This window comes from Aulonocara stuartgranti, assembly GCF_965226115.1.
Source record: "Aulonocara stuartgranti genome assembly, chromosome: 20".
NCBI lineage: Eukaryota > Metazoa > Chordata > Actinopteri > Cichliformes > Cichlidae > Aulonocara > Aulonocara stuartgranti.
In genome coordinates, this window is record NC_138956.1 from 37,109,907 (window position 1) to 37,136,439 (window position 26,533).

At 42.0% G+C, this 26,533-nt stretch overlaps 1 protein-coding gene across 4 annotated transcripts in view; it reads right to left on the reverse strand.

Moving 5' to 3' along the window:
• Positions 1-2,016: 2,016 nt before the first annotated feature.
• LOC309697844 (L-rhamnose-binding lectin SML-like) overlaps positions 2,017-26,533 on the reverse strand; it is a 142,114-nt gene continuing 117,597 nt past the window's right edge. The window contains exons 1-13 of one of the 4 annotated variants that reach the window (XM_082520034.1): positions 23,328-23,599; positions 22,471-22,532; positions 21,975-22,007; positions 18,931-19,032; positions 17,958-18,051; positions 17,699-17,793; positions 17,559-17,603; positions 17,334-17,469; positions 17,144-17,241; positions 3,040-3,125; positions 2,781-2,915; positions 2,382-2,490; positions 2,017-2,209 (exon numbers count right to left, since the gene is read on the reverse strand). In XM_082520034.1, the coding sequence (XP_082376160.1) occupies positions 2,124-2,209; positions 2,382-2,490; positions 2,781-2,915; positions 3,040-3,125; positions 17,144-17,241; positions 17,334-17,469; positions 17,559-17,603; positions 17,699-17,793; positions 17,958-18,051; positions 18,931-19,032; positions 21,975-22,007; positions 22,471-22,504 (1,053 nt within the window). In that variant the 5' untranslated portion in view covers positions 22,505-22,532; positions 23,328-23,599 and the 3' untranslated portion in view covers positions 2,017-2,123. Of the gene's footprint in view, positions 2,210-2,381; positions 2,491-2,780; positions 2,916-3,039; positions 3,126-17,143; positions 17,242-17,333; positions 17,470-17,558; positions 17,604-17,698; positions 17,794-17,957; positions 18,052-18,930; positions 19,033-21,974; positions 22,008-22,470; positions 22,533-23,327; positions 23,600-26,533 lie in introns of those variants that run through there. The other 3 variants (XM_082520036.1, XM_082520037.1, XM_082520035.1) reach the window with 3 other exon arrangements.

Below are 26,533 nucleotides of genomic sequence, written 5' to 3' on the forward strand. Positions count from 1 at the left end.
AGTGGATTCATGGGAAAACACCAGAAACTAAAAATGAGCTTCAAAAACATTCAGAGTATTTAGAAAGAAGTCTTTCTACTGACTGCTGAATTAGTTCCTGATAAACACAACATGTCATTGTGCAGCAGCGACAGCATCATGCAAAAGGTTTGGAGCACAGACAGAACAGGACCTTCATAAACACCCAAATCATCATCCAGGAAACCTGAAACTGAAAAAGCCATCACACCTGTGTTTGAGTGTTGTTCAAGCTCACCATGAAGGACTCTAATATGTCTTCTGAAAACAGATTTGATAAACAGTTTTTCAACATCTGAGATGTAAATGGATTTCTGAAAGAGTGGCCTTTCTGGGACAAATGTCTTGACCCCAACCATGTAACTGTTCAGTTTTATTTATAGCGCTCCATGACACAAAAGCAGGCACCTCGAGGTGCTTTACACTGTGAAGTAAAGAACCTACAATAATACAGAGAAACCCCAACAATCAGACGACCCCCTAAGAACAAGCACTTGGTGACAGTGGGAAGGAAGAACTCCCTTTAAATAGGAAGAACTCTCCAGGCTCAGGGAGGGGCAGACATAACGACCTGTTGATGCCGAGGGGAGGAACACAGGACAAGGACACGTGTGGAGCCAGAGATGAATAATCACAACTAATAATTAAGTGCAGAGAGGCGTATAAACACAGTGAGTGAAGAAGCTGGCAGCAGCCCAACTATACTGTATATGCGATCACTTCTCTTCTCTTTGCACTGCTCCTGTTTCCATGTTGTTAGAATGAGCTTAGCTGAAGTGCTTTATTACTGTGCCTTATATTAATCTCATATTACTCAAACCTGCCATATAATCATGTGGCGTAGTGTTCCATGGACACAGCGCTGAATAGACTCTCGCCCATGTTTGCCTGTAGAGCAGTAGATAAGAGGGAACCATCTTGTAGTGGAAACTTACTGAAATGCTGTTGTTGAGACTAGAATAGGGTGCCCAGTAATGGTAAATGGCCTGTGTTTGTATTTTACTCGTCCCTAAGGACCCAAAGCCCCAAAGCCATCACACATCCACACACTGGTGATGCTACATTGTAGCCACAGCCACCCTGGGGAACACTGACAGAGGCGAGGCTGCCGGACACTGGCGCCACCGGGCCCTCTGACACAACGACCGAGACTGTCCGAGCCGGGGCTCGAACCGGCAACCTTCCAATTACAAGGCGAACTCCCAACTCTTGAGCCACGATCGCCCCCGATTGGTAGTGAAACCGTCAGGTGACAGTCACCATTTTCAGATCCGCAGCAAAGTGTCAGAACAGATAGTGAGGAACAAAGGTCCACTAAGTGCAGTTACTGTTTATAAAGGTGGTATTCAGATTACAGCTACTTTGTTGAAATAAATGGATTACATGGCGGTCTTTTCCTGTTTCATATGTTCGGCTATGCTCTCTCTATTTCTGGTAATTCCAAGCTGGTGGAAACCCAAACCAAACACACATGAAGAGGCTCTAATGACGTGTCTCAATCTCGCGGCCCATGTCACCTCTATTTGCATAATGACGTGAAGAAATATTTTTAAAATTATTATTCAAAAAATCATTTAATGTGAAGGCAACAGGCAGAGTGTTACAGGTATGACAGTCCATTCATTTAATCTGTTGTTGTATATGTGCAGCACTTTGTGATCTCTGGTTTTGTGTTAAAGTGCTTTATAAGTAAAGCTGGTAAAGTTGCAAAAAAAAGATAAATACATAACTTTACACAAATATGATTAAGCTTATTCTTTTCTTCAGATTTAAACATAACTGCGTTATCAGCATCAGGTGATGAGATCCCAGCATCAGAAGTACTGATGGTGTATTTATGTCACACAGGTTTTTCCATCACAGCTGCAGGGAGACAGAAAGCATTTTGAGGTTTATTAAAATGATCAGATGATGATTTGAAGCATGAATGACTCACTTTCAGGTCAACATTTCAGTTCCTTTAAATTTTATTGAATTTATTTTCCTGTTTATTGTGATATGAAATCATATTTATCAATAGAATCCAGCAGTGATGTCATCGAGGCTTGACATCCTGCTGGAAGTGACATCAGCAGTGAGGCTGTGACATCATCATGTCAAACGTGTCAGGACACGAAGGAGCAGTTTGTGTCTCTGACACAAACAAACCCTCTCTGTGAGTTACATCCTGAGTCGTTGACATAATCTCGTCCTGTAAAGAATCAAAACAAAGAAATAAAATCAGAGGTCTGTGCTGTAAATGTTTTCTTCTTCTCTAATGTAAAAAGAACAAACACAGTTCTTATAAAGACCTAAGATCACATGACTTCAGTCAATATAAAAACCAAACACATTTCATCAACAGGCCCACTTTCAGTTTGTACCATTAAAGTTTATCTCCATACAATCTTGATCTCCAGAGTTGTTTGGTTGTTCTTTGGCCCAGTTTGTGAAGTCAAACTGGGAACCATCACTCCACTTCCACACAGTTTCCTGGAAGAATAAAGTTCAGTTTGTTCTGATGTACTTTGATGCATCTCTGCTGAGAGTGCAGACATGAGACCTCTTACACCACTCGAACACAACGAAGGTTCATTTTGTTTGTGCAGGTAAAAAATGAAAAGAAAAGTCAAGTCAACAGCAACATCTGTCTCCAGGAACAAAGTCCTGATTAATCAGTCTGTCACATGTTGACCTTTGAATCAAACTGATGAATATGAAGAGAAACATATGAAATATCAGAAACAGCTGCAGCTCATCCTCTTTATCTGTGAAACACTTACAGTCTCTCTGTCGTTGCCTCCAACCCAAGCTGTTGGATACGACCCTGCTGCTGTGCGAGTGAGCTCTCTGATGAAGGTGTACTCAGCTGTGCTGTGGTATGAGGCCAGATGTCCACCGAGTGTCTGACAGGAACTCTGAGGAGGAAGATGAGGTGCACAGAAGATGAAAAGTGTGAGAATGCATTTAAAATCAGTCAAAGACAGAAAGTCTTTATATCATCAGTGATGCAGCGACAGCTGCTGTTATTTCCTGATGTACCTCAGCATCAGTCCAGGTCTTCAAGCTGCTTTTAAAGATGAAACAGCGACCTCCAAACCAAGTCCAACCAGCAGGGCAGGAAGGAGCTGCAGCATGATTGTAAAGTTAGTAGAGCAAAGGTACATGAAATTATATGTTAACATGTTGTTCAACATAAAAACAATGTGTAAGAATCCAACATTCAGATCCAGAAAACTTTATTGATCCCCGAGGGGCAATTGAGAGACTGACCTTGCCGACCGTACATACAATACACAAACACATGAAGTTGAGAACGGAAAATGTTTTATAGACGTGCTTTATCTTTGCTCCTAATGAATCAGCATCTGAGTCCACGTCAAAGAGAAGTATCCAGTCCTGTCATTCTAGCTGCTGGTTCTTTAACTGACTGACTACAGCAGCAGTGATTATTTAGTGTGACACAAGCAGCAGTTCAAGTGTAATTTATGAGCAATTAAATCTGATTAATACGGAATTGATTCTGATTTATTCTCAAGAACTTTCTGAAAGCTGTGATTTCAATCCGTTCACTCAGGATCTGCAAAAGAACTGAAAACGTTTTCATGTCTGATAATTTCAGTGACTTCTTTATAACAGAAATATGAATTCTTTAATAATGATTAATAATTATCTGTACGTATAATTGAATTCACAGAGTCATGAAGTTTAAAGTTCTTACCCTGACAGTCATAAACCACCTCCAGGTACTTGTAGGTGCCGCCACAGGGGTCTCCAAACACTGTGTTTGATGCTCCAACAGTACAGTTGTTCTGCCTGTTACACCTGTGAATGCAGGTCAAAGGTGAGTCAGCAGAGGACTGAAGTACGTCGTGTCATCTGAGAGAAGATGGAAAGAGAGTCAGCATCTCTACCTGTTAGTTACATATTCTCTACTACTGGGACTCGAACAGAGAACATTTTGGATCTGAGAGACAGGACGTCCATGAGAGCATGTGGTGTTGTCACGGCGACCATAATTCGCCCAGGAGACGACTATAACCTGTCCTTCACCTGAGGAAGAGTTCATGAACTGTAACCATGTTTGTAGTTCTATCAAATGAATCCACTAAAGTTACAATAAATGAGAAAAATAAATCTGACCACACTGAAGGTTCGCCTGAGATTCTTGACATGTTACACTGTGGACTGACAAAGAAACGCATCACATTAGAAACTGTAATGATTCATGTACAGATGTGACTGATTGTTAGCTGATAATCACAGATGTAACAGACTTGCAGGGACGCAGGTGAAGGTGATGTCCAGGTAGGTGCAGACGCTGGGATCACAGGTACAGACCATGTTTGTATTTATTTCACACACTTCCTTCAAGTCACAGCTGCAGGGACACAAAAAACAAATTTCTAGGTTTGTTGAAGTGATCAGTTCATGGTTTCTAATATCTGCTGCTTTCATTTGAGCTGCTGGTGCTTTTTATTGTAATCAAAGCAGTTAAACTATCCGACAGTGTTCACCTTTTCTTGATGAAGTCCAGATCGTGAAGCCGAGAGCAGATTTCTTTATCTGCACATCTGTACAAAACTGACTGCACAATCATCACTCCACTGCCTGTTACACACACAATGAGACAAAAGGAAAAATGAAATGTTAATATCAATAACGCAGGTTTAAGACACTTTGGCTTCACTTTACAGGCTCAGAAGTGTCAGTCAGATCCAAAATGCTTCTGCTCTTGGCTCTTGATGGAGGCGGTCACACTTTCTCCCTCTCCCTTATCTTTCCTGCTTGGCTTCTCATGTCCTTTGTATAGTCTTGGATATTCTCTAACCTTAAGAGAGTCTCAAAGACTTGTTCTCTGAAACATAAAGAAGAATTATGGATTTGATCCCACCCTCCTGGGCTTGGGAGAGCCTGATTGTCCTGCAGAGACGTTTGCTGTCGGATACTCGATGGTCAGTTGCGTCGTGTGTCTGGTGACACTCTTGATGGAGGACACTGAACGACATCTACCAATTTGGAACCACGGTAACAGAGTTGTGGCTGATTGGAGCCGGCTCGGCTTATCAAAGAACAAGAAGCAGCTACAGCTGTTCAAAATCCCACAAAGCTGGCCGACATGATGGACGATGGGCAGGGCTGTGAGTACTCAGACTGTGTTTTTTTTAACGCAATATGGATAACATCTTGAAGAAGAACAACGAGAAGAGACCTGGTGACCAATGATGGCCATTAGACCAGCTGTAAAATTGGAAGCAGTTTGTTCGCATTGACCAAAACAACTACCATCTTCATCTCATGCAGCCCCCCTGGCGCCAGCTGGATGATCAACTGAGGGGAATAACAAAATTGTCTCTTAGATAACAAGATGTGTTGTGACTCTCCCTCCTCATTCAAGGCCACCCGCGTGGAAGATGGTCACCTTTGAGCGGGAACATCACAGATGTAACAAAACATTAAAATTTCATTGAAACAAATAATCATCACTTTTATAAGTTCAAGTGCACAGTGTGGAGGATGTCATAAGGCCTTGAGGCAATCAAATGCAAAGCACAATATTTATCAGTGTTGGTCAGATTTGACCCAAACATCACGCGAAAGTTTGAATATAATTCTTTTATTAAACTTCATGATTTGAAGCTGAGAGTCTGCACTTCAGTCACATCCTGACTGTCCAATTTAAGATCCACTGTGGTGATGTACGGGAGCAAAAACAAGTCACTGGGCATATTCTTATGGACCTGACTTTACATCCAGCTTTAACGTACAAACTACACCCTTCTTACCACAGCTCAGCTGTAGGACACTGGGGACGTTAAAGGTGATCACTCTCCCTGTGGATATGGCCATCACATTGGAAGGTAAAGAGAGCTGGGCTCTGGTAAACCCTGTAATAAAAACTGAATGCATAAATATAATTTTATACATATTTTCCAGTACAGCAGCATTAACAAAAACAAACTAGACTATCAATATATGTTAGGATATGAGGAACAGCACAATATATACAAGTCACCAAGTAATAAATACTCAGGGTTGACAGATATGATTATTAATAAATGTCAACAAATTAACTGCCACATTACAGAGTAAGAAAGAGTGTCTGCAAAACTATTGCAGTGTTTACGTGGTATTAAATGGAGGAGTTGTACAGAATAATCTCAGTCTCCCACTGAGCGACTACTTTTAATTAACTGCTTTAGCCCACTTACAATGGAAATTTAAAAAAATCTTGTTCGTGACCTGTGTAGCACGTTAACACTATTGGAAGGAAAAATAACTTGACTCTCTCTCCTCCTGTCTGAACCTCTGTGTACTTCCTGTTTTACTTTGACAGTCTCCCGTCAGTGTTGCGTTTACTCCTGCCTTGTCTTGTTATGATTATCAGTGTCACCTGTGTTCCCCGTGTGCTCTCCCTTTCCCTTGTTAACCCTCTGTGTATTTATGTCTGCGTCTCCCTCATTCATGGCCGTGTGTTTCTCCGTCTATTACGTTATAGTTTCCCAGTTTAGTTTGTATGGTTTTCCTCTCCAGCAATAAAGCTGTGAAGTTTGAGTTCATTCCTGCCTCCGTGAGTTTGCGATTGGGTTCTCATCCAGCCTGCACACAGCCGAAACATGACACATGGTTGAAGTCACCAGAGATCACCATGGAGGCACTTGGGTGCTGAGTCTGTAGCCGGACTATGGCAGAGTGGATAGTGTCACATGCAGCGGTGGGGTTAGCAGAGGGAGAAACATAGACAGCCACCAGGATCACATGGGTAAATTCCCTGGGCAAACAATACGGCCTGAGTCCAACAGCACACAGTTTAATTTCCAGGCAGCAAATCTTTTCTTTGATTATTAAGTGGGCAGGGTAACACCACCGGTTGTTAACATAAACAGCAAGCCCACCTCTTTTCCGCATACTGCTCCCAGTGCTATCCGTGTCCGCCTGAACAGTCAGAAGCCTTCCACAGATACGTTGTAGTCATGAATATCCTGGTGCATCCATGATGCACTCCCGGTATTCCCTCTAACTGCTTACATGCACTGTCAGCTCCTAATTTTTATTTGATAAAGAACGAGTAGCGCCCATTATGATAGATGGCAGACACGGTTAGTACCTTCTCCTCAATTCGAGCCACCGCTCTCTCACAGCTTCTTTCCTTCTCCTTTTCTGTCCTCCACCTCTGCATCTCCGATGTGTTTTCCTCCAGATTTCAGCTGGTACATCTGTGGGTCTGAGCGATGAGCCAGCATCAAGGCGATCAGCTGATTTATAGAGTAAACAGCCCAAGTAGTATGTAGGAGTTGTGCCACAGTCCCGTTCCTCGATAAAAGTAACAGTTCTGGGTCATTTTGACCCAGCATTTTGAGTTTCTTATGTTTTGGTTTATTTTTGAAAGCTGGATTGTCTTTCATGTTTCTCTGGTGCTTTGTTGATTTTTATGATGACTCTGTGTTTCAATTCTGGTATGTTTCTGTATTATGATTAATGTTCTGGTTGTATTTTGTTATTATTGCAGGTTTAGTTCAGTGTCTAGTCTGTCTCACTCTGTTGAGTCTGTCCTAGTAACGTGTGTCTTGTTTCCTGTTTTACTTTGAAGGTTCATGTTCCTGTCTGATGTCAGTGTTTCTGTTTTGCTTCTACCCTGTCTCGTTAGTCTAATTTCTCCCAGCTGTGTCTCCCTCCTGTTGCCCATTCCCAGAATACTTCCCAGTGTATTTAAGCCCTGTGTTTCTCTGTGTCAGTGTCGTATCCTCTTTATGCTGTGTGTTTGCCTCCTGTGCATGTTTAGTTTCTTTCTTAGTTTCTTAGTTTCTTACCCCTAAGGGTACATCTGTCACCATCTTACAATGCTGTGATTGCAGCCATTCCCTAACTCTCTGTGAATGGGACTCATGACCATTGATCAAGATCAGTGGTCTTTGATCAGTGGTTGTTGATCAATGGTCATGAGAATTTGCATATTAATGATGAAGGAACTGACCTCCCAGCCCATTGTTCCTTCAGTGGGCTGGTTTCAGTCATTATGCAAATGTCCTGTTTATAAGATTGAAACATGCAGTCAGCTGAGACTGAAGACGTCACCTGGATGATGACGAAACGTTTCTCCCACAAAACGCTACGTCCAGATGAACAGAATCAACTTTTGGAGATTTACTTACCTGGATGATTGACAATGCATCAAGACAAAACATGAGAACTAAAAACGCTGGGTCGAAACGACCCAGGACCATAACATTAAGTATCTGTGAATTATGAGCAAACACTACAACTTTTACCTGAAGTCATGAGTAAATACGCTGCTCCCAGCACTGAAAGACACAGACAGAAACATCAGTATTGGACTGTGTGTTGAATACAGAGGATTTATTCAACTTAATTTCAGCTTCATTTGAATAGTACCAAATAAGAAGGAACACACACATGTAAAGGAAGCACTCAAAACATGTGTTATCCTAAATGGGCGTTCTTAAAGTCAGCAAAGAGGCACAGAAAAGAAGATCAGACACCAGCGAGGGAGGATAAGAAGGACAGACGCAACAACATTGTCATCCCCTATGTAGCCGGCGTATCAGAGAAACTCAGGAGAGTTTTCTCCAAGCATGACATCCCGGTGCATTTCAGACCCAGCAACACGCTCAGACAGAAACTGGTTCACCCGAAAGACAAAACTCCTAAACACAGACTTAACAATGTGGTGTATGCTGTACAGTGCAGCGAGGAATGCTCAGACCTCTACATTGGAGAGACCAAACAGCCACTTCACAAGCGCATGGCACAACACAGAAGAGCCACCTCCACAGGACAAGACTCAGCAGTCCATCTGCATCTTAAGGATAAAGGTCACTCTTTCGAGGATGCCAATGTTCACATTTTGGACAGAGAGGACAGATGGTTTGAAAGAGGAGTGAAAGAAGCATCTATGTCCACTGTGAGCAACCATCTTTGAACAGAGGCGGGGCTTACGGCACCAACTCTCTGCCATCTATAATCCAGTTTTGAGATCCCTTCCCAGACGCCTTAATACCCACTCACATCCTGGGCCATCTGACCTCAGGAATTCGCATGATAAGGTGGGGCCAGGTTTCACAATGAACACACCCGAAACTCTGGCTGATTGTGACCCACACCCAGTTTCACACCTTGGCTCAGGCGATTAGAGGATCATCAGGGGGTCCTTTTGTCCCTCTGTGGGGGGAAACTCCCACTAGGTTTATATCTGGGACTCTCCACCATTTGACCTTAGAACTGAAGAAGCTTCTCGGATGAGAGGTGAAACGTCTTCAAGCAACTTAAAGAAGTCCAGACGCTTTTCTTTGCAAGCTCCTTTGACAATGAGAGGTGGTGGATTGGCCAGATGCAGGTCGATGTGTAAAAATAACTCAGTTGTTTGGTGGTGGCTATGGCGGGGCTTCCACAGAGGCCAGCAGGTGGATGAGGGAAGGGGAGGCAGTAGGAGAGACCCGAGGCAGCCGCCAGTCCGAGTGTCAGGTGAACTGAACTTCAGGTAAGAAGTTATGACCTGCAGTCCATCTGGGTCAGATATAAACCAAGTTTAGGTGGAGTTTATTTTCGTTGTGCTGACTTTTTACCCTCAGTTGCAATAACTCGTACTGCGTTCTAGCCAGCTTGATGGAGTTTCTATACAGCTGGGTGGGTGCTATGATGTTACTGATAGTGAACTTTATTTTATTCATACGTTTAGTTAGTAGAGTTGCCAACGGCTCCTTAAAAAAATGGAATGGTCCCTCAATCAGAGAAAATATTACACGTTTCATATTGAGCTGAGAAGAGACGCAGTTTGTCCCGGATTTTAGTTAGAATGGAAAAAGACACAAAGCTGGAGTTATTCTGTGTTTACGTTGCACAGCTGCCTCTTCTTCTCTCGTTCTCTCCCCCCCTCCCTCTCCTGTTGCTACTTCAATCATGAAAACTGATCAGTGATCAGCTGATCGTCTCTCTCGTTTGTTTATCGCTCACTTTGCGCCGAAAGAGGAAACCAGCGGATGTCGCGCTAAACAACAGCAGCACGTTTAAGCTTGATCAGCTGTTGTTAGAATGTATTTAATATTAATTTCTAGTATCAGCTGATGTTTGCTGGAGCCACAGCTGTAAAGCTGCTGGTCATGATGTCGGTTTGGTTATGTGGTGAGAGGGAAACATGAAGATGAAACCAGGAGATGTCCTTACTGAACCATCAGAGCTGAACAGGTGATGGAGAAACAGGTTTACCTTTTAGGTGACATGAATGAGTTGAAGTTATGAACTGTTTCTGAGAGACTAATAACACCAGCATCCTTTTTTTTTATGTAGCTGACAGCTGGTAACTGTGCAGGGGCGGGTCTAGCAAAGTTTTGCCAGGGGGCCAGGTAGGGCATTAACAGGGAGAGGGGGGGCACAAGGAAATACTTCTCTTTCTTATTCTCATTTAAAATGTCTAGCTTTTATTAAATAATTATCTAAATCTTACAACCAAAGTTTTTATCTGACGTAAAATGTATAGAAATCATACATATACCAAAAAGACTGTACATCACTGTCACCACAGCGTTTGTTTTCATTCAAAGTCTTTATGGCTTTACTACCTGGTGGGCCGGTCAGTAGTCAAAATGCCCGATTTTCTGTCCCAGTCCAGCCCTGCAGGTTAATACTGGCAGTGTCACCATGCCAGCTGACTGGATTTCATCGTCAGCCAGTGTTGTTCTTTATCAATATTACCAAAGTTTACCATAAGGCAGCATAGAAAGTATTTACTTGCTTTCAGGTTTTATTCAAATGTTAGTCTTTTCAGTTGTTTCTCCACTTTTTTCCTGTTTCAAAATCAAACACCAGTTTGTGAGAAGATTATCTTCTTTTTTTAACAGGCAGATAAAGTTTTACATTGGCTAATTTGTCAATTGTTTGTTACAAATGTTCGTATTTTAATATTCAAAAATGTTTTTGCCCAAAACATATGTGCACTACATGTCAGTAAAAATGCTATGCAAATATTGCTGTCCTTGAATGCTGAGTAAACACTGACAAAGCACTGATTGTATCTCTTGTACTTTATCAACGCAGTATCTAAAAACTTTGCACCGTAGTGGTTAAAATCTCATTCTAATAAGAGTTAAAAGCGCATTCGGTTATTAGGTTTATAGGATTATTGAGTTATGGTTAACGGTTGGTAGAATTTTTTTTTAAACATCTGCCAATTACATCTGCCACCCTTCTCCAAATCTGTGCCCCTACCTGGCCCCCCCAACAAAAATTTTCTAGACACGCCACTGCTGTTACCTTGTTGGTAATTTCTGGTAAATAAATAAATACAAGAGAATGAAACATCAGTATATAAAAACAAAAGATTGAGAAGAATTTAATAAAAAAAATATAAAAAACGATGAATGGCTCAGAGAGACTGTATGGATTTCTGACATTGAACTGCTGTGATTTTCTTTAAGACATTTTTAACAGCAGAGGGAATTTTGGATTGTCATCTGTTCTGTATATGCACTGCTCAATCTCGTCCCGTAAAGAAGAATCAAAATGAAGAAGAACAGAAATAAAATCAGAGGTCTGTGCAGTAAATGTTTTCTGCTTTTCTAATGTAAAAAGAACAAACACAGTTCTTATAAAGACCTAAGATCACATGACTTCAGGCAATGTATAAACCAAACTCATTTCATCAACAGGCTCACATTTAGTTTGTACCATCACGGTTTATCTGTATACAATATACTGGTGGATTGTTTGGTTCTCCACTGGCCCAGTTTGTGAAGTCAAACTGGGAACCATCACTCCACTTCCACACAGTTTCCTGGAAGAATAAAGTTCAGTTTGTTCTGATGTACTTTGATGCATCTCTGCTGAGAGTGCAGACATGAGACCTCTTACACCACTCGAACACAACGAAGGTTCATTTTGTTTGTGCAGGTAAAAAATGAAAAGAAAAGTCAAGTCAACAGCAACATCTGTCTCCAGGAACAAAGTCCAAGACCAGTAATGTTCTGGGGACAGAGCTGGGCTCCCTTAAGGTGGTGTCAGAGAGGCGGATGCTGTCCAGGATAAGGACAATACCTCCCACCCACTCCATGACGTGCTGGCCAATCACAGGAACATGCTCAGTGAGAGACTGAGATTACCCATAATGCACCGCTGAACAGCACAGAAATCAATCCTACCTGTGGATCTCTCTGCACAGCTCCTCCATTGAATGCACAGTGAAGTGTAGTAGGTGGACAGCCTACTATCTGCATCTCTCTACAGAGACAAAAACTACTACTATGATAAGAGGGGCACCTTAATTTCAGCTTAATGTTTTATTACTTTTGTGTAATATATCAGGGACTGTGATATATTAGAGCTATTGCATTTTATTCAGGGCTTCACCTATCAATAATTCTAGTCTATCAATTGTTCCATCGATTGAAGAATCAAATAGCAATAATTAATATTCAAAAGAGGAAGAAAAGGTCTTTCAAAATAAACTGGTCAGTGGTTTCCGTTTTAGAAATGTGTTTTAATAGTTGTACTGCATACATATAACCATGCATACCTAAATTATTTCATTTCACACACGATATTAAAATGAAAGAAAGCTTAGATGCAAAAATGAATAAACAATAATAATAATCAAGTACAGCAATGTCAAATAAAACAAGGTTTACATGTACCTGAAATAATGCATTAAATGTTTTACAGTGTTGTAACTCCTGGGTGACGTAGGTTATAGTGTTTTTTAATAGTTTATGTGTGCAGTGAGTGAGTTTGTGACTGTAAGCCTCTAAAGGACTATGTGGTGGCTGCAGAGAAGAAATGTGAGCATGTCAGCATTCTGATGTTGTCCTGTGCTTTCATGACTTCATTTGATGGTGTAGACGTTTTACTGTCCCATGTCCAACTTTATTGGCCTGCTGAGGGAAAACAAGGTTTTACAAAATGTAAAATTTAATACAGTTTATTAATATAATATATTGTTTCTCTTTAAATATGAAAAAAATGTTCCAAAAAACTTACAAAAAATAATTAATCTAGTGAATATGTGCCCCTGCTTGCTACATGTACCTCAGTGAGCTACTTGATTTAAACATCAAATGAGATTACATAGATCAAAGTTAAATTTTAAAGGAGGCGACATTAACAAACATGTGCAGCAGGACAAATCTTAATGTGCTGAATTTACTGAAGAGCCTCAGTGTCAGTTTTGTGACTGAACGTTATGTGTTTTTTTGCAACTGATGGCAAATGTACTTGTTTCTGTTTCAGGAGGACAATATTTAAACGAGTCATAAAAATGTGAATTAATAGTCTGTGGAACACAATTTAATGTAAATTGGATGAAATGTAATCATGAAAATCCTGTCCTCTGCCTGTTATGGTTGTGATAGCTGCTGATAGGTTTATTTTCAGTAGCGTAATATATTATAGTTTGCTCAATATTCACTTGCATGGATGCTCAAAGCTGTTATCGCAGTGCCAAAACGTTGTTTGTCCTAAAACTTCACACAGTCATGATCCGCGCTGAGTGTTCAGAGGTGAACGCCATTTATAACCGCTTTCATGAATCAAAGCAGAAATGAAGTAAAATAAGCATCGTTTGCCAGCAGTGTGCACAGAGCGAACAACTATCTATAAGAAACTAAAAATGTTAGAATAATGGCTGAATGCTGCGATGTGCTATTAAAGCCAAGAAGCGATGCATGTTTCACACACGTCGCAGTAGTAGCTGCATGGCTGTTTTCAGAGAGAATTTATTGTGTGAAACCTGAGGTTGGATAAGATTCTGGTTTTCTTATTTTTCCTGCTGTGACCCAGTTTAGCTCCTTTCCTCTTCATCTTTAAGGAATTCTGTGATTGCAGTAAAATTCCCTCCATCATCACTGATCCCAGCTGACCTGTACTGAACTAAACATGAATCCTAAAGCCTGTAATACAACAAAGAACATTACTAATGAACACTGATTACACAGAACCTTTGATCAGTTAATATATAACTACATAGATTTTATTGCAGCAGCGTGATGTTCAGAGTTTGGCTGTGAGTTTAACAAATTGTTGTTAAAAACCATAAAAACCACAAAGTTTAGGCATGAAGTGTAAAATAAAGTTAGAATCAACATACATGATCTGTACAACTTGTTTACATCCTGCACACATCCTGTTCACTTCGTTGCCTTTTGAACACCTACTGCTGATTTAGAAAACACACCCATATTCACTGGTGATGGTCACAGTTTAATGTAACGTCACAATAGCCTGCACAAAATAAGCAAATGTAGCTCGTTTCCTCTGCTGCAGCTTGTGTTTACCCTCAAGGTGTTCTTACTGTCTTGGAGCAACTGGGGTTAAAAGTCTTTTAATCGTGTAGGACTTAATTAGATCTTCCCTCCAATCTGGACGACACCAAACTTCCACTGAAATGTGAAAAAAAATGTTTTCTTTGTCTTTGTTATTATTATTTTTTGTTTTTCATCTAATCTTTTTGTTTCTGTGTCCACATCATAACTTTTTCTGTCCTTTTTGATTTTCTGTTTGAATTATACAAAACTACATTTTGCTTGTTAAAATTACTTTGTAAACAGTTTGTCATGGTCCTGGGTCGTTACACCCAGCATTTTGTGTTATATTGGTGTCATCGTATGCTTAGGGTTTATTCTTGTTTTCTTAGCTCCTAGGGTTTTGGTTCTTGTGCTTAGTGTGCTGTCCTCCCCCCAGGTGTTCTGTTTGTGTATCTGAGTTTGTGTTTGTAAAACAGCCTGTGATCTTCCTGTTTTACTTTGAAGGTCCTGTCTCATTATGCCCATTAGTTTCAACTGTGTTCACCCCATACGTGTCATTTCAATACAATACAATTTTATTTATATTGCACATCTAAAAACCAGATGTATGCCAAAGGGCTTCACAGAAACCAAATAAGAGCAATGATAAATACAAGTAAATAAAATGAAAAAATAAAATATGTACAAAAAAAATGTACTATATACTAACAGGTGGGAGACATAACTAACCAATCATACAGCAGGCATAATCATAAATACAATAATAAAAGCAAAAAAGATAAGTTACAGTTCACTTAAAAATGTGAGCTCTAGGAGGCAGGGAAGGCAAGGCTAAATAACTACGTTTTTAATCAAGATTTAAAAGATTGAATTGAATCAGACGTGTGAAGAGCTTGATGGAGATTATTCTAGAGGTAGGATGCAATAGAGGCGAATACGTGGTCACCTCTGCTCTCCCACGGGTATTAAAAGCTGAGGACATCCGTAAGAAAGCTGGGCGTGGTGTTATTTATGATTTTAAAAGTGAGCTGTAAGATTTTAAAATCAATGCAATATTAAATGTAAAGCCAGTGCAGGTCGCAGAGAACTGGAGTAATAGACTCAAACCTACCAGTTCCGGTTAAGAGACGTGCAGCAGCATTTTGAACGAGCTGCAGTCTGTAAACAAGGGCAGAATGGAGACCAGTATAGAGGGAATTAGAGTAATCTAATCTTGATGTAACAAAGGCATGGATAAGTTTTTCCAGGTCCTTACGTGGTAAGCAGGGCTTGGCCTTAAAGATTAGATGCAATTGATAGAAACCAGATTTAACTACAGAGGACACATGTTTGTCCAGCTTGAAGGAACTGTCCAAGACAACACCCAAGTTCCTCACAGTGTCAGAAAGGGAGTCAGCAAAGAGCCCAAATATACCAGTTACTTCAGCCCGAGAGGAGGGAGAATCAAAGATTACAATTTCTGTCTTCTTATCATTTAAAATGAGGGAATTGCTCAGTAGCCAGTTTTTAACTTCACTCATACATTTAAAGAAGTGTTGCAATGACGATGTGACATCACCAGCCAGTTTAAAATAGATTAGAATGTCATCCGCATAAAAGTGAAAAGAAAAGTCGTATTTATCAAAGATTTGGCCCAAGGGTAACAAGTACAGAGAGAACAGCATAGGACCCGGCACAGACCCCTGGGGGACACCAGAGGTAAGAGGGGCAATGGAGGAGGTGTAGGTACCCATGGTGACAGAAAAGGACCTTTCTGATAGATAGGATTTAAATCAGCTAAGGGCACTGCCCGTGATGCTCAAGCTTCATTAAAAGGACATTACAGTCCACCTAATCAAAAGGACAAATCAAGCAAAACTAAGACCACAGGGCGCCCTGAGTCAGCAATTGAGAGAAAGTCATTAAGATTCTCAGTAATGCAGTTTCCGTGCTATGGCGTGGCTTAAACCCTGAATGAAATTTTCCCCGATATTATTTGCATCCAAATAAGTTGGTAATGAACAATCTTCTCTAGGACTTTAGACAGAAAGTTAGTGAGTGGACTGAGGCAGCTCTTTTTGAGTATAGGTTGCACTACAGCGTTTAAAAGTAGCTGGAACATAGCCCAATAACAATGACAGATGCATTAGAGATAAAATACAGGGCCCGATAACGTTAAACCCATCTTTAATAATGTAAGATGGAAGGATGTCAACAGCGTTTCCTGTCAATAGGTCCGGGTTTGTGGTGGGGCGTGGTCTGCGGATGCCATGCGGATGCACCTGCATGGCGTCCGCAATCACGCCCAACGAGTTAAAGACACGGGGATTCAGGGTTGTTGGTGTGTGTGTGGTGGCAAGGAGTATGTGTGGCCTGCAGCTGAGAGCTGTAGTCACACTGTGTGAATGAAGTTCGCTCTCAAATCAGACCTCTGGACCCGTCATGCGTCTTCCTTGCCACATATGGTTTCAGGTTTTGTTTGTTATTTAGTTTAAGTTTATGTTTAGTTCTGTCCTTGCTTTTGTCATTTCCAACTAAAGCTTCCTTGCATCACAGCAAGTGCCTGAATTTTGGGTTCTTTCACACAAACCCCACATGACTGCTGCTGCAGCTATAAATGTCAAATTGGTTTAATTAATTTTTTATTATTATTATTTTATTATATTTGTATTTTTTTGATGACTAAATCACATTTCTGTTATTAAGTATTGTGATAATGATGTGCGCGTTCACTCAGGATCTAAAACAAACTGACGAAATCTTCGTGACTGATGATTTTCTGATGATTCTTTTCAGCACAGAAAGGTTCATCTTTTAAAAATGATGAAGAATTTTCATTTTCATTCACTTCAAAAACAAGTCTGAATGTACCGACCCTAAAAGATTATCTTTAGAAGTTTATTATTTGAGTTACTTACCCTGACAAGTGTAAAACACCTCCAGGTACTTATAAATGTTTACACACGGGTCTTCTGAGATATTTGCATCAACAGTACAGCTGTTTTTCCCATTGCACCTGTGAATGCAGGTCAAAGGTGAATCAGTGAAAATTCACTGCATCATCTGAGAGAAGATGGAGAGCTGAAGAAACAGAGTCAGCATCTGTACCTGGTAGTTACATAGTTCATGCTTCCTGACCAGGCGCAGTTAACGTTGTTGACGTGATTAGCATATCCATGAGAGCACGTGGTCGTGTCACGGCGACCATAATTCGCCCAGGAGACGACTATAACCTGTCCTTCATCTGAGGAAGAGTTCAGAGAGTCAAACTGTAACCATGGTGATATTTTTAACTGCATTAAATGTAGAAAGACATAGAAGCTGTGTTCTCACCACACTGAAGGTTTGACTGGAAGTTTTGACATATTACACTTTGGCCTGAAACAGACACAGATCCCATAGAAACTGTAATCATTCATGTACAGATTGGGTTCATCAGTCATTTCTAATCACAGGTTTAACAGAGTCGTTACGTGGCAAGCAGTCGTAGGTGGTCTCCAGGTATTTGCAGACTCCAGGATCATAAGTAATGTTTGACTTTATGTCACACTCGGTTTTTCCATCACAGCTGCAGGGAGACAGAAACAGCTGGTTTTCAGCTCAAAGATATGAAACAAGTTACTTTCAGGTGATCATTTACTTCCTGTTAGTTTGAGTAAAGCTGTTCAACAGGTTTTAGTTTGTTTCTTCTTTTGAATCAAAGGCTCACTTCTACCATCCCACAGTGCTCACCTGTTCCTCACGTTGTTCACAGCGTCACCGTGAGAGCAGATTACTTCACCTCCACATCTGTACTCAGCTGACCTCACAATGATCATTCCACCCACTGTTATACAGACACAGTATGAGAGAAAAGGAACAACTCAACACAACATGCAATAATCCAGGTTTCAGGCTTCAGTTTCAGACTCAGATGCTGCAGATCCCAACCCGTTCTCACTCCCAAAGCGTAACATTTTACGCTAGGTGACAAATCGTCACCATATTACGTTTTCGGCTACCCACCACGTTCCTAAATGACGACCTCGGAAAAAGAGGAAATATGAGAACCGTCTGGACTGAACCTACACATGTTCGCTCTTATTCTTCAAATCGCTTAGAAACACGCTATTTAACATCATTAAAGTCCTGGATAAGGTCAGGAATAAGGTTATGGTCAGGGCTAGGGATAAGGTTAGGTTTAGGGCTGGAATACAGGGCTGGAACGTCTACTCCCGCGGGAGCGTCATTGCACTGGATTCCAGCCATAACCCGCCGCGTACCATAAGAACGCCGAAGGTCTCCTTTCGCGTTCCTCAGGAACGCCGCGGGACGTGACAAAACGTCGACATGTTACGCCTCGGGAGTGAGAACGCTCTGCAGATCCATAAATAATGAGGATTGTACCTCTGTACACCACCACAGTGGATATTACATTAACTCTGATCAAGGAGGAAACTTTAAGTCAGTGTTTTTGTTTCTAATCTACATCAAATGTTTCTGAACTTTTATACACAGTCCAACATCCTCAGAGCTTTTTTAAAGAATAAATGCACTGTTGGTTTGTTGATCAGGAAAATACAATTTAAACTGAAAATAAGCAGCTGTGCATAAAAAGGCTGTAAACTATAAACAGTTCATCCAATACTTGTTAAGTTTGTTGAATTTAGCCTGAGAGTCTGAATTTGATCTGCAGTGAATTCTTGGACACTATTTTCCATCTTACCACAGCTCAGGCGATGAACACTGAGGCCGTTAGAGGTGACCACTCTCCCTGTGGATATGGGGGTCACAGGAGGAGGAACGGAAACTTGAGCTCTGATAAAGCCTGAAATAAAAATAAATGTATAATAATGTAATAATGTAAATGTATAATGTAAAATAAATGCTAGGTTTAAGCCCGGGTCATCTTTTCAGAAGCCCGGGGTCTTTTGGAGTGTAATTTGTTTCATAGTTAGAGGCCTGACTGACAACTGTATAAAACAAAAACTACACACAATATTCGAAGCACATAGCGCACAGTCGTAAATTCCCCCTAATTTTGGTATCAATCAATCAATCAATCAATCAATCAAGGCTTTATTCGCCACGTGCAGGTTGCCCTTGTTAAGGTTCAAATATTGAGGAAGGAGAGTACAAACAACCATGGTCCAACAAGAGCTTGGTCAGACAATTGATTTTAATGAAATACACGCGTGGGAAGACCAGCTCCGTTCGCAGACAGGGCTGATCTCCAACTTAATCAAAGCATAAACAGATATTTCATACCATCAGGGCTTGTATCTCATGCGTCATCAGATACAATATATGCATACGTCAATTCAAAACCACAATGACTTTTAACACAGTTTAAAAAGGAACATTGTCTCTATCTTCATGGCAGCTGTTTCCTGTCAACCTGCACTTCGGTTTCAGTTCTGCAAAAGGCACACTCTGCAAACCTGCAACTTCCTGTCAGCCTGCCACTTAGTCTTTCTGAAAGACACACACTGTTTAAACCTCTGAATGCAATATCAATACTGTAGATTATATTATTAGTGCAATGGTAATGATGAATGTTACGTTTCGGTGTTGTCAGTGTTTTGTTTTTGCGTGACTGTCATGTGTTTCCTGTTTTATTTTGAAGGTCTGTTGTTATCTTAGTGTGTTCAGTTTACGTTTCCTTGTCTCGTCAGGTCTGATTTGCCCCAGCTGTGTTTCCCTCCTGTGGTCCATTCCCTAATTGCTCCTTCTATGTATTTAAGCCCTGTGTTTCTGTATGTCAGGGTCGCGATTTTCCCCCCGTTGTAAATAGTTTGGCGCCTTGTGTTTGGTGATGTAAATAAATGTCGTATCTTGCTTTAAATGTCGTTTTGGGATTATTTTTGTGGAAGCCCGTATTAGTTTTTTCTCGTGTGTTTTTGCCTTATTTTTATTTTTCTGCGTTGCACCCCGGTTGCCTAGGCCGGGGTGTAACATATGGGGGCTCGTCCAATCGCTGGAGGGTCCGAGGGCCGCTTCTGCCTCCGTCTGTCTTCGCTGGAGGGCCCGGGGACCGCTTCAGCCGTCCGCCGTCGCTGGAGGGTCCGAGGGCCGGTCCAGCCTTCATCCGCCTTCGCTGGAGGGTCCGAGGGACCGCCCCGGCCTTCGTCGTCTGCTGGAGGGTCCGAGGGACTGCTCCAGCCTTCATCCGCCTTCGCTGGAGGGTCCGGGGAACCGCTCCAGCCTTTTGCAGCTGGTGGGCTGCGTGTCCGTGTTTGCAGCTGGTGGGCTGCTCGTCTTCGCTGGAGGGTCCGTTGGAGGGACCGCTTCAGCCTTCGTCCGCCTTCGCTGGAGGGTCCGAGGTACCGCTCCAGCCTTCGTCGTCTGCTGGAGGGTCCGTGGGACCGCTCCAGCCTTCGTTTGTCTTTGCTGGAGGGTCCGTGGGACCGCTCCAGACTTCATCCGTCTTCGCTGGAGGGTCCGTGGGACCGCGCCACACTTCATCCGTCTTCGCTGGAGGGTCCGAGGGACTGCTCCAGCCTTCGTCTGCCTTCGCTGGAGGGTCCGGGGCACCACTCCAGCCTTCGTCGTCTGCGGGAGGGTCCGAGGGACCGCTCCAGCCTCCACCAGCCTTCATCCGCTTTTGATCAAACATTTCAAATTGTACATTTCTGATAAATTAATGGGGAATGTGTTGATCATTTTCTTGCTGAAGGTGAAGCTACAGCTGGTCCCTCATCTTACTTTAGTTTTCCCTGATGGATGTGAAACACGGTTAGTGTCAGCGAAGCTTACAGTAACCTCTGTCTGCTGAAGCTGCTGGCTGATTTAGCTCCAGGGTGGACAACAAAGATCACAGTTTGTAAAGAGTGCAGAGACATAATATCTATCATGTTATTATCTATCTATATTCAACATTGCATCAATACATTTGTCAAAAAATGTCTCTCTGAGCAAAATGGGTTCAAAAACATAAACAGCTGTGGGATCCTGTTAGTCCGTGATTTGAACCGAGGGAACAAATCGTGGCAGGATCAGCCTGATGTTATTTGTATCCTGCTGTAACTTTACTGTATAAAGAGCAAACATCTCCAACATGTCAGGAGCAGTTAGTCATTACAACAAGTGTTTGTGAACTAAAGATCAAGAATGTGGGATCCTGTTTGTCTGTGATTTGAACAGCCCAGCGCTGCTCCCGACGCAGGGAAACCAGTTCTGCAGGGAGACCGACCTCAGCACCTGTGCAGGTGAAGCCAAAGGGCAGATTTGCTTCACCATATTTTCTCGTCTTTGGCTCAGAATGAAGTTGGTTTGGAAACTTATTCAGCGACGCTTCATCTCCTGCTTTGCGTTTCTGTGGCCGCCCCGTGCTAGCAGTGTCCAAGCGTTTTGTATCCCCCCCCCCCCCTTTTCATACCCCCCTGCAATGGCTCTGCGCCCCCCTAGGGGGCGGACCCCACACTTTGAGAAGGTCTGCTTTAAATCAAAATTGATTTAAAGGATTGCAATCCAAAGCCTCTATCCCTGATTTCCTCACATGTCAACAAGGAGCCCCACAACATCCAGAACCCCCCCACCCCCCACCCACCCGCCCAGCAGCCACCAGACAGGGTTCATTTCATTTTCACTGGGAACAGAAATAAGATTTTAAAAAGGTGTGTGTGAAGGATAGAGTTTAGATTTTAGATCACACAAATACAATATTTAGTAGTTACAGACAGAAGAAGAAGAGGTGAGCTCTAATAATGAGAAAGTTCACAGAAAGGCTCTTTGTGACCAGAATATAAGAAGCAGTAAAACAGCATTTACCTGAAGTGATGAGTGAACAGGTTGCTGCCAGCACTGAAAGAGACAGAAAGAAAGCTCAGTGTCAGACTGTGTGTTTGATATCAAGTTGAATTCACCTCAAAACATGAAACAGAAATGAAAAGCAAACAGGAGAAAGCTGCTGCTTTCATTCACACCTGGATTCTTTGGAAACTCTTTCTAAACAGCAGATTTCAATGACACATTTATTCTCTTCATCTTTCCAACTTTTGTCAATAAACTTATTTGTGTTGACAGTTTGACTTCAACTCTTCAAAGTAAATGATCAGCCATGAATTGCTCTCAGGACTCTGTGAAGCCTAACTGTCCTGCTGAGGTGATGCAAACATGTATTTAGGATGTTAGATGAACTGATCCAATAAAGCAGAAAGAAAAGCATGTCACAGTACAGCACAGTGGAAAGCTAGAAAAGGATTAGACTGAACATGTGCAGCTGATTTCATGTATAAATAAAGGATGATCAGTGTGTTGTACTCACACAGTGTGCTGCTGAGTCCGGAGCAGAGCATCATGTTAGGAGATCTGGATTACAGTGAAGAGCTGATGGAGGATCAAACACAGAGCTGCTGGATTTACTCTGAATAAAACTTGTAATGTATATGCAAAGTGCAAAAAACCCAAAATGTGGATTATCTTCTATCTCAGATGTAAATGAATAAGGAAATAAAACTACTTTACATTAAAAGTTATGTAAGCCTGGATCAGCTGACCCAGTGACAGCTGGGAGAGGCTCACATCTCATATTTGTTGATTGGTTAAATCAGTTTAGCAACTGGTAAGAATTTTCTTTTTTCTTAAAACACGATACAAATTATTGCAACTTTTTTTGTAATGATTCACATGTCGTGAAGAGCTGTTCCAAAGTTTAGGAGCTACAGTTTGAAAATGTGATCACGTCTGGATTTAAATGAAGAGCACAGAACAGTTCAAAGAGCCTGATCAGCTCAGAGAGAAAGTGACACTCCCCTGTTCATTAACAGCGTCCTAAAGAGGGAACAAAGAGGACGGAGACCAAGTGGACGACACAGACACACATGCAGCAACAGCTGTGGGTGTTCAACACACCAGTGTTTACAGTGGTTTAAATGGGGTGGCAGCAGGTGGATGTTTTAGCTGCTTGATGTTTGTAGTGATAAAACGATTATTAAAAAAGAAAAACAGGGTGCAGCATGAGTGCAGCAGGAACACATTTGTATAGAAAATTTTCACATTTGCATGGATTATCTCCGCACGTCTCTCTGGTCAAAGCACGCAAAGGAGAAAGATTTGAGAAAGTGGGTGAAAATGTGTTCTGAAGCCAGTTCACGAGGAAAACAGAGTTTCAAAAACACTCACAGTATTTAGACAGAAGTGTTACTTCAACTCTGACTGCGTGAAGAACTTTTCAGGTCCGGCTGTGCAGCAGGTAGAGTGAGGATCCAAATTACAGGGCGCAGATACAAAAGGATGAACTGAAAGAGGCAGCTTTATTGCTGTGGCAAAAACACTCAAAGACACAAAAACTCAGGAGAGAACTGGAGACTCAAAAATATGGAATACAGGGAAACACAGAGGCCAACAGAACAACAAGCAGAGGACGACAGAGGACTTAAATACACCTAGGCTAAGGCGAGGATGTGAAACAAGAGGGAACACAGCTGGGACTAATTGAGGCTAACGGGACGAGGGAAGCCAAACTGTGCACACTGACACAGGACAAGAGAGCGCCAAAACAAAATAGGAAAAATACTGAAAAACATAACATGTCACTGTACACAGCTACACCTTCATGCAAAAGGTTTCTGGAGTTTCCACTTTCATCCAAGAGGCGTCTTCTTTTTTAAAGCCTGTCCTGTCTGACAGCTTTTCCCATCACAATTGTGACCTGAATGTGATCTTGTGGCAAACACATTTGCTTTTTTAAGATGAGCTCTATGAAGCTCCTCTTGTTCACGTGATGCCTTTATGTATTTCTTCATTCATTTCACTTCCATCACTACAGTACATGTGCAATATGGAAACATGGCCTCTGTCAGGGTCCTGGGTCGGTGATGCAGTGTTTGTGTTCTGAATTATTGATAGTCTTTGCTTTTGTAACATGCACTGCCTGGCTAAACAAAAAGTCTCCACCCAAAAAAAAGGTCACACACTCTGATATTTCATTGGACCGCCTTTATCTTTGATTACTCGCTCATTCGCTGTGGCATTGTTTTGAGAAGCTTCTGCAGTGTCACAAGATTTATCTCCATCCAGTGTTGCATTAACTTTTTACCAACAACCTGAGTCTGCTGCACAAAGCCTTCTCCAGCACAGCCAAAGATTCTCAATGGGGTTTAGGTTTGGACTCAGTGGTGGCTAATCCATGTGTGACAATGATGTCTCATGCTGGAAGAACAACTCTTTCACAATTTGAGCTCGATGAATCCTAGCATTATCGTCTTGGAATATGCTCATGCCATCAGGGAAGAAAAAATCCATTGATGGGATAACCTGGTCATTCAGTATAGTCAGGTAGTCAGCTGACCTCATTCTTGGAGCACATACTATTGCTGAACCTCGACCTGACCAACTGCAGCAGTCCTAGAGCACTGCCCCCACAGGCTTGTACAGTAGGCACCAAGCATGGTGGGTGCATCACTTCACCTGCCTCTCTTCTTACCCTGATGTGCCATCATTCTGGAAGAGAGTAAATCTGGACTCAGACCACATGACCTTCTTCCAGTGCTCCAGAATCCAATCTTTATGCTCCCTCGCAAATTACATTTTTTTCTGGCCACATTCCTACCTCTAAGATGCTCTGTCCCCACTGTCCACTAGCTGTTTTCTCTGCTTGATGCATGACAATGGTTTGACCCTTTTTACACACACTATCATCTTTTCCACGACCACGAGATGTGTCTTTCAACAAGGTTGTTTAAGAAATGAGAAGCAACTCATTGCATCATTTGGGCAACTTGTTGCCAACTGAAAGATAATCACCATTCAGTATTTGTCCAATAGGAGGCTCATACCTAATTGATTAGTTACATCCAGTTGGCGAAGCAGTGTAGTTAAAAAGGTTTGAAGTTAAATCCTGCTAAATGGGACAATGGCATCACCTACTATTGCAAATGTCACCCTGCATTGACTATGAAGGGCAAAGAATTGTGAGTAATCTTCAGAGTGATGAAGGATTCCCACAGAGGTAACGAATGTAAATGTTGTGGAAAGAAATCATGTTGCTAGTCCATAACATTAATAGAAATTGACTTGGTTATTTTTGGTTAAATATCATTTGCTGTGGGTTACTTCTGTCATCCTTATGTTGGGTTAGATGTTCGTTCCATGTGAGACTTCGTTACCAGGAAAGAGACTAGCGAACTATGCCGTCTTTTCACACAGGGCTCACACTGGTTGTTCACCAAAATTAACCATTCTACTTTGTTGGTCTTTGTCATGAATGCAGGTATGTGACTGTGCACTGCTGTTAGAGTTTGATACACAGCCCTCCTCTTTGCATTTTTATAATACGTTATTGTTCCATGTGTCCTCTCAGGTTCCCTGTTTTTGTGTTCCTTTGCGGTACTCTCTGTAGTTGCCTCCCAGTTTAGACTGTCGAGGTACGGCTGTGCAGCACGCAGGATGTTGGACCCAAACGCAAAACACTCGATGGAGCAGTAAACTTGGTGTTGGCACAAGACATTGAGGAAGATAACAGTGGAGGAATTATATCCTTAAAATTATTCATAGCACTTTCAGAAAGACATTTACTGTGATGTACCTTGAAGTTCTTAAAATATTCACTCAGAGGGCTTATGAGGCGATGAGAGGAGCAAGGGAGTGGCTGGAAATGGCTCAGGTTTCAGATGAGGTGAGGTTGTGACCTTTAAGTGGGGAAGCAGGGGGCGAGAAGGTCCACAGCTCTGTGAATCCATAGAGGAGGGAGCCATCAAAGGATGAGCAGGCAGGTGAATTGTTGAGGTGAGTATCCCAGTGGATAGGAAACCACTTCTTGAGACTAGAGGATGGAAGCACACTCGGAAACACAAGGAGAAATGCTCTTACTAGCACTCATAAACTATAAATCTAAGGAACACAAACTAGGCCTGGTTTCTGCTTTGAGAGATAGATCATCTGGCAGAGACTGGATGGTCCATATACAGTGAGTGGAAAGGGCTATGGGGCGATTGCCACCCAGCTTGGTGAAAAAAGAACAACTGTTGGAGCAATTTTCAGGAAATGGAAGAGGCTAATGATGACTGTCAATGTCCCTCGGACTGGGGCCAGGCGTGGGGTTTCAATGATGCCAAGAATGGTGAAGAATCAGCCCAGAACTACACGGGAGGAGCTGGTCAATGCCATGAAGAGAGCTGGGACCATCGTTTCCAAGGCTACTATCAGTAATACACTAAGACGTCATGGTTTAAAATCTTGCATCGCATGGAAGGTTCCCCTGCTTAAGTCAGCCCATGTCCAGGCCCATGTGAAGTTTGCCAGGGACCATCTGGATGGTCCAGAGGAGTCATGGGAGAAGGTCCTGTGGTTAGATGAGACAAAAGTAGAACATTTTGGTCTTAACTCCA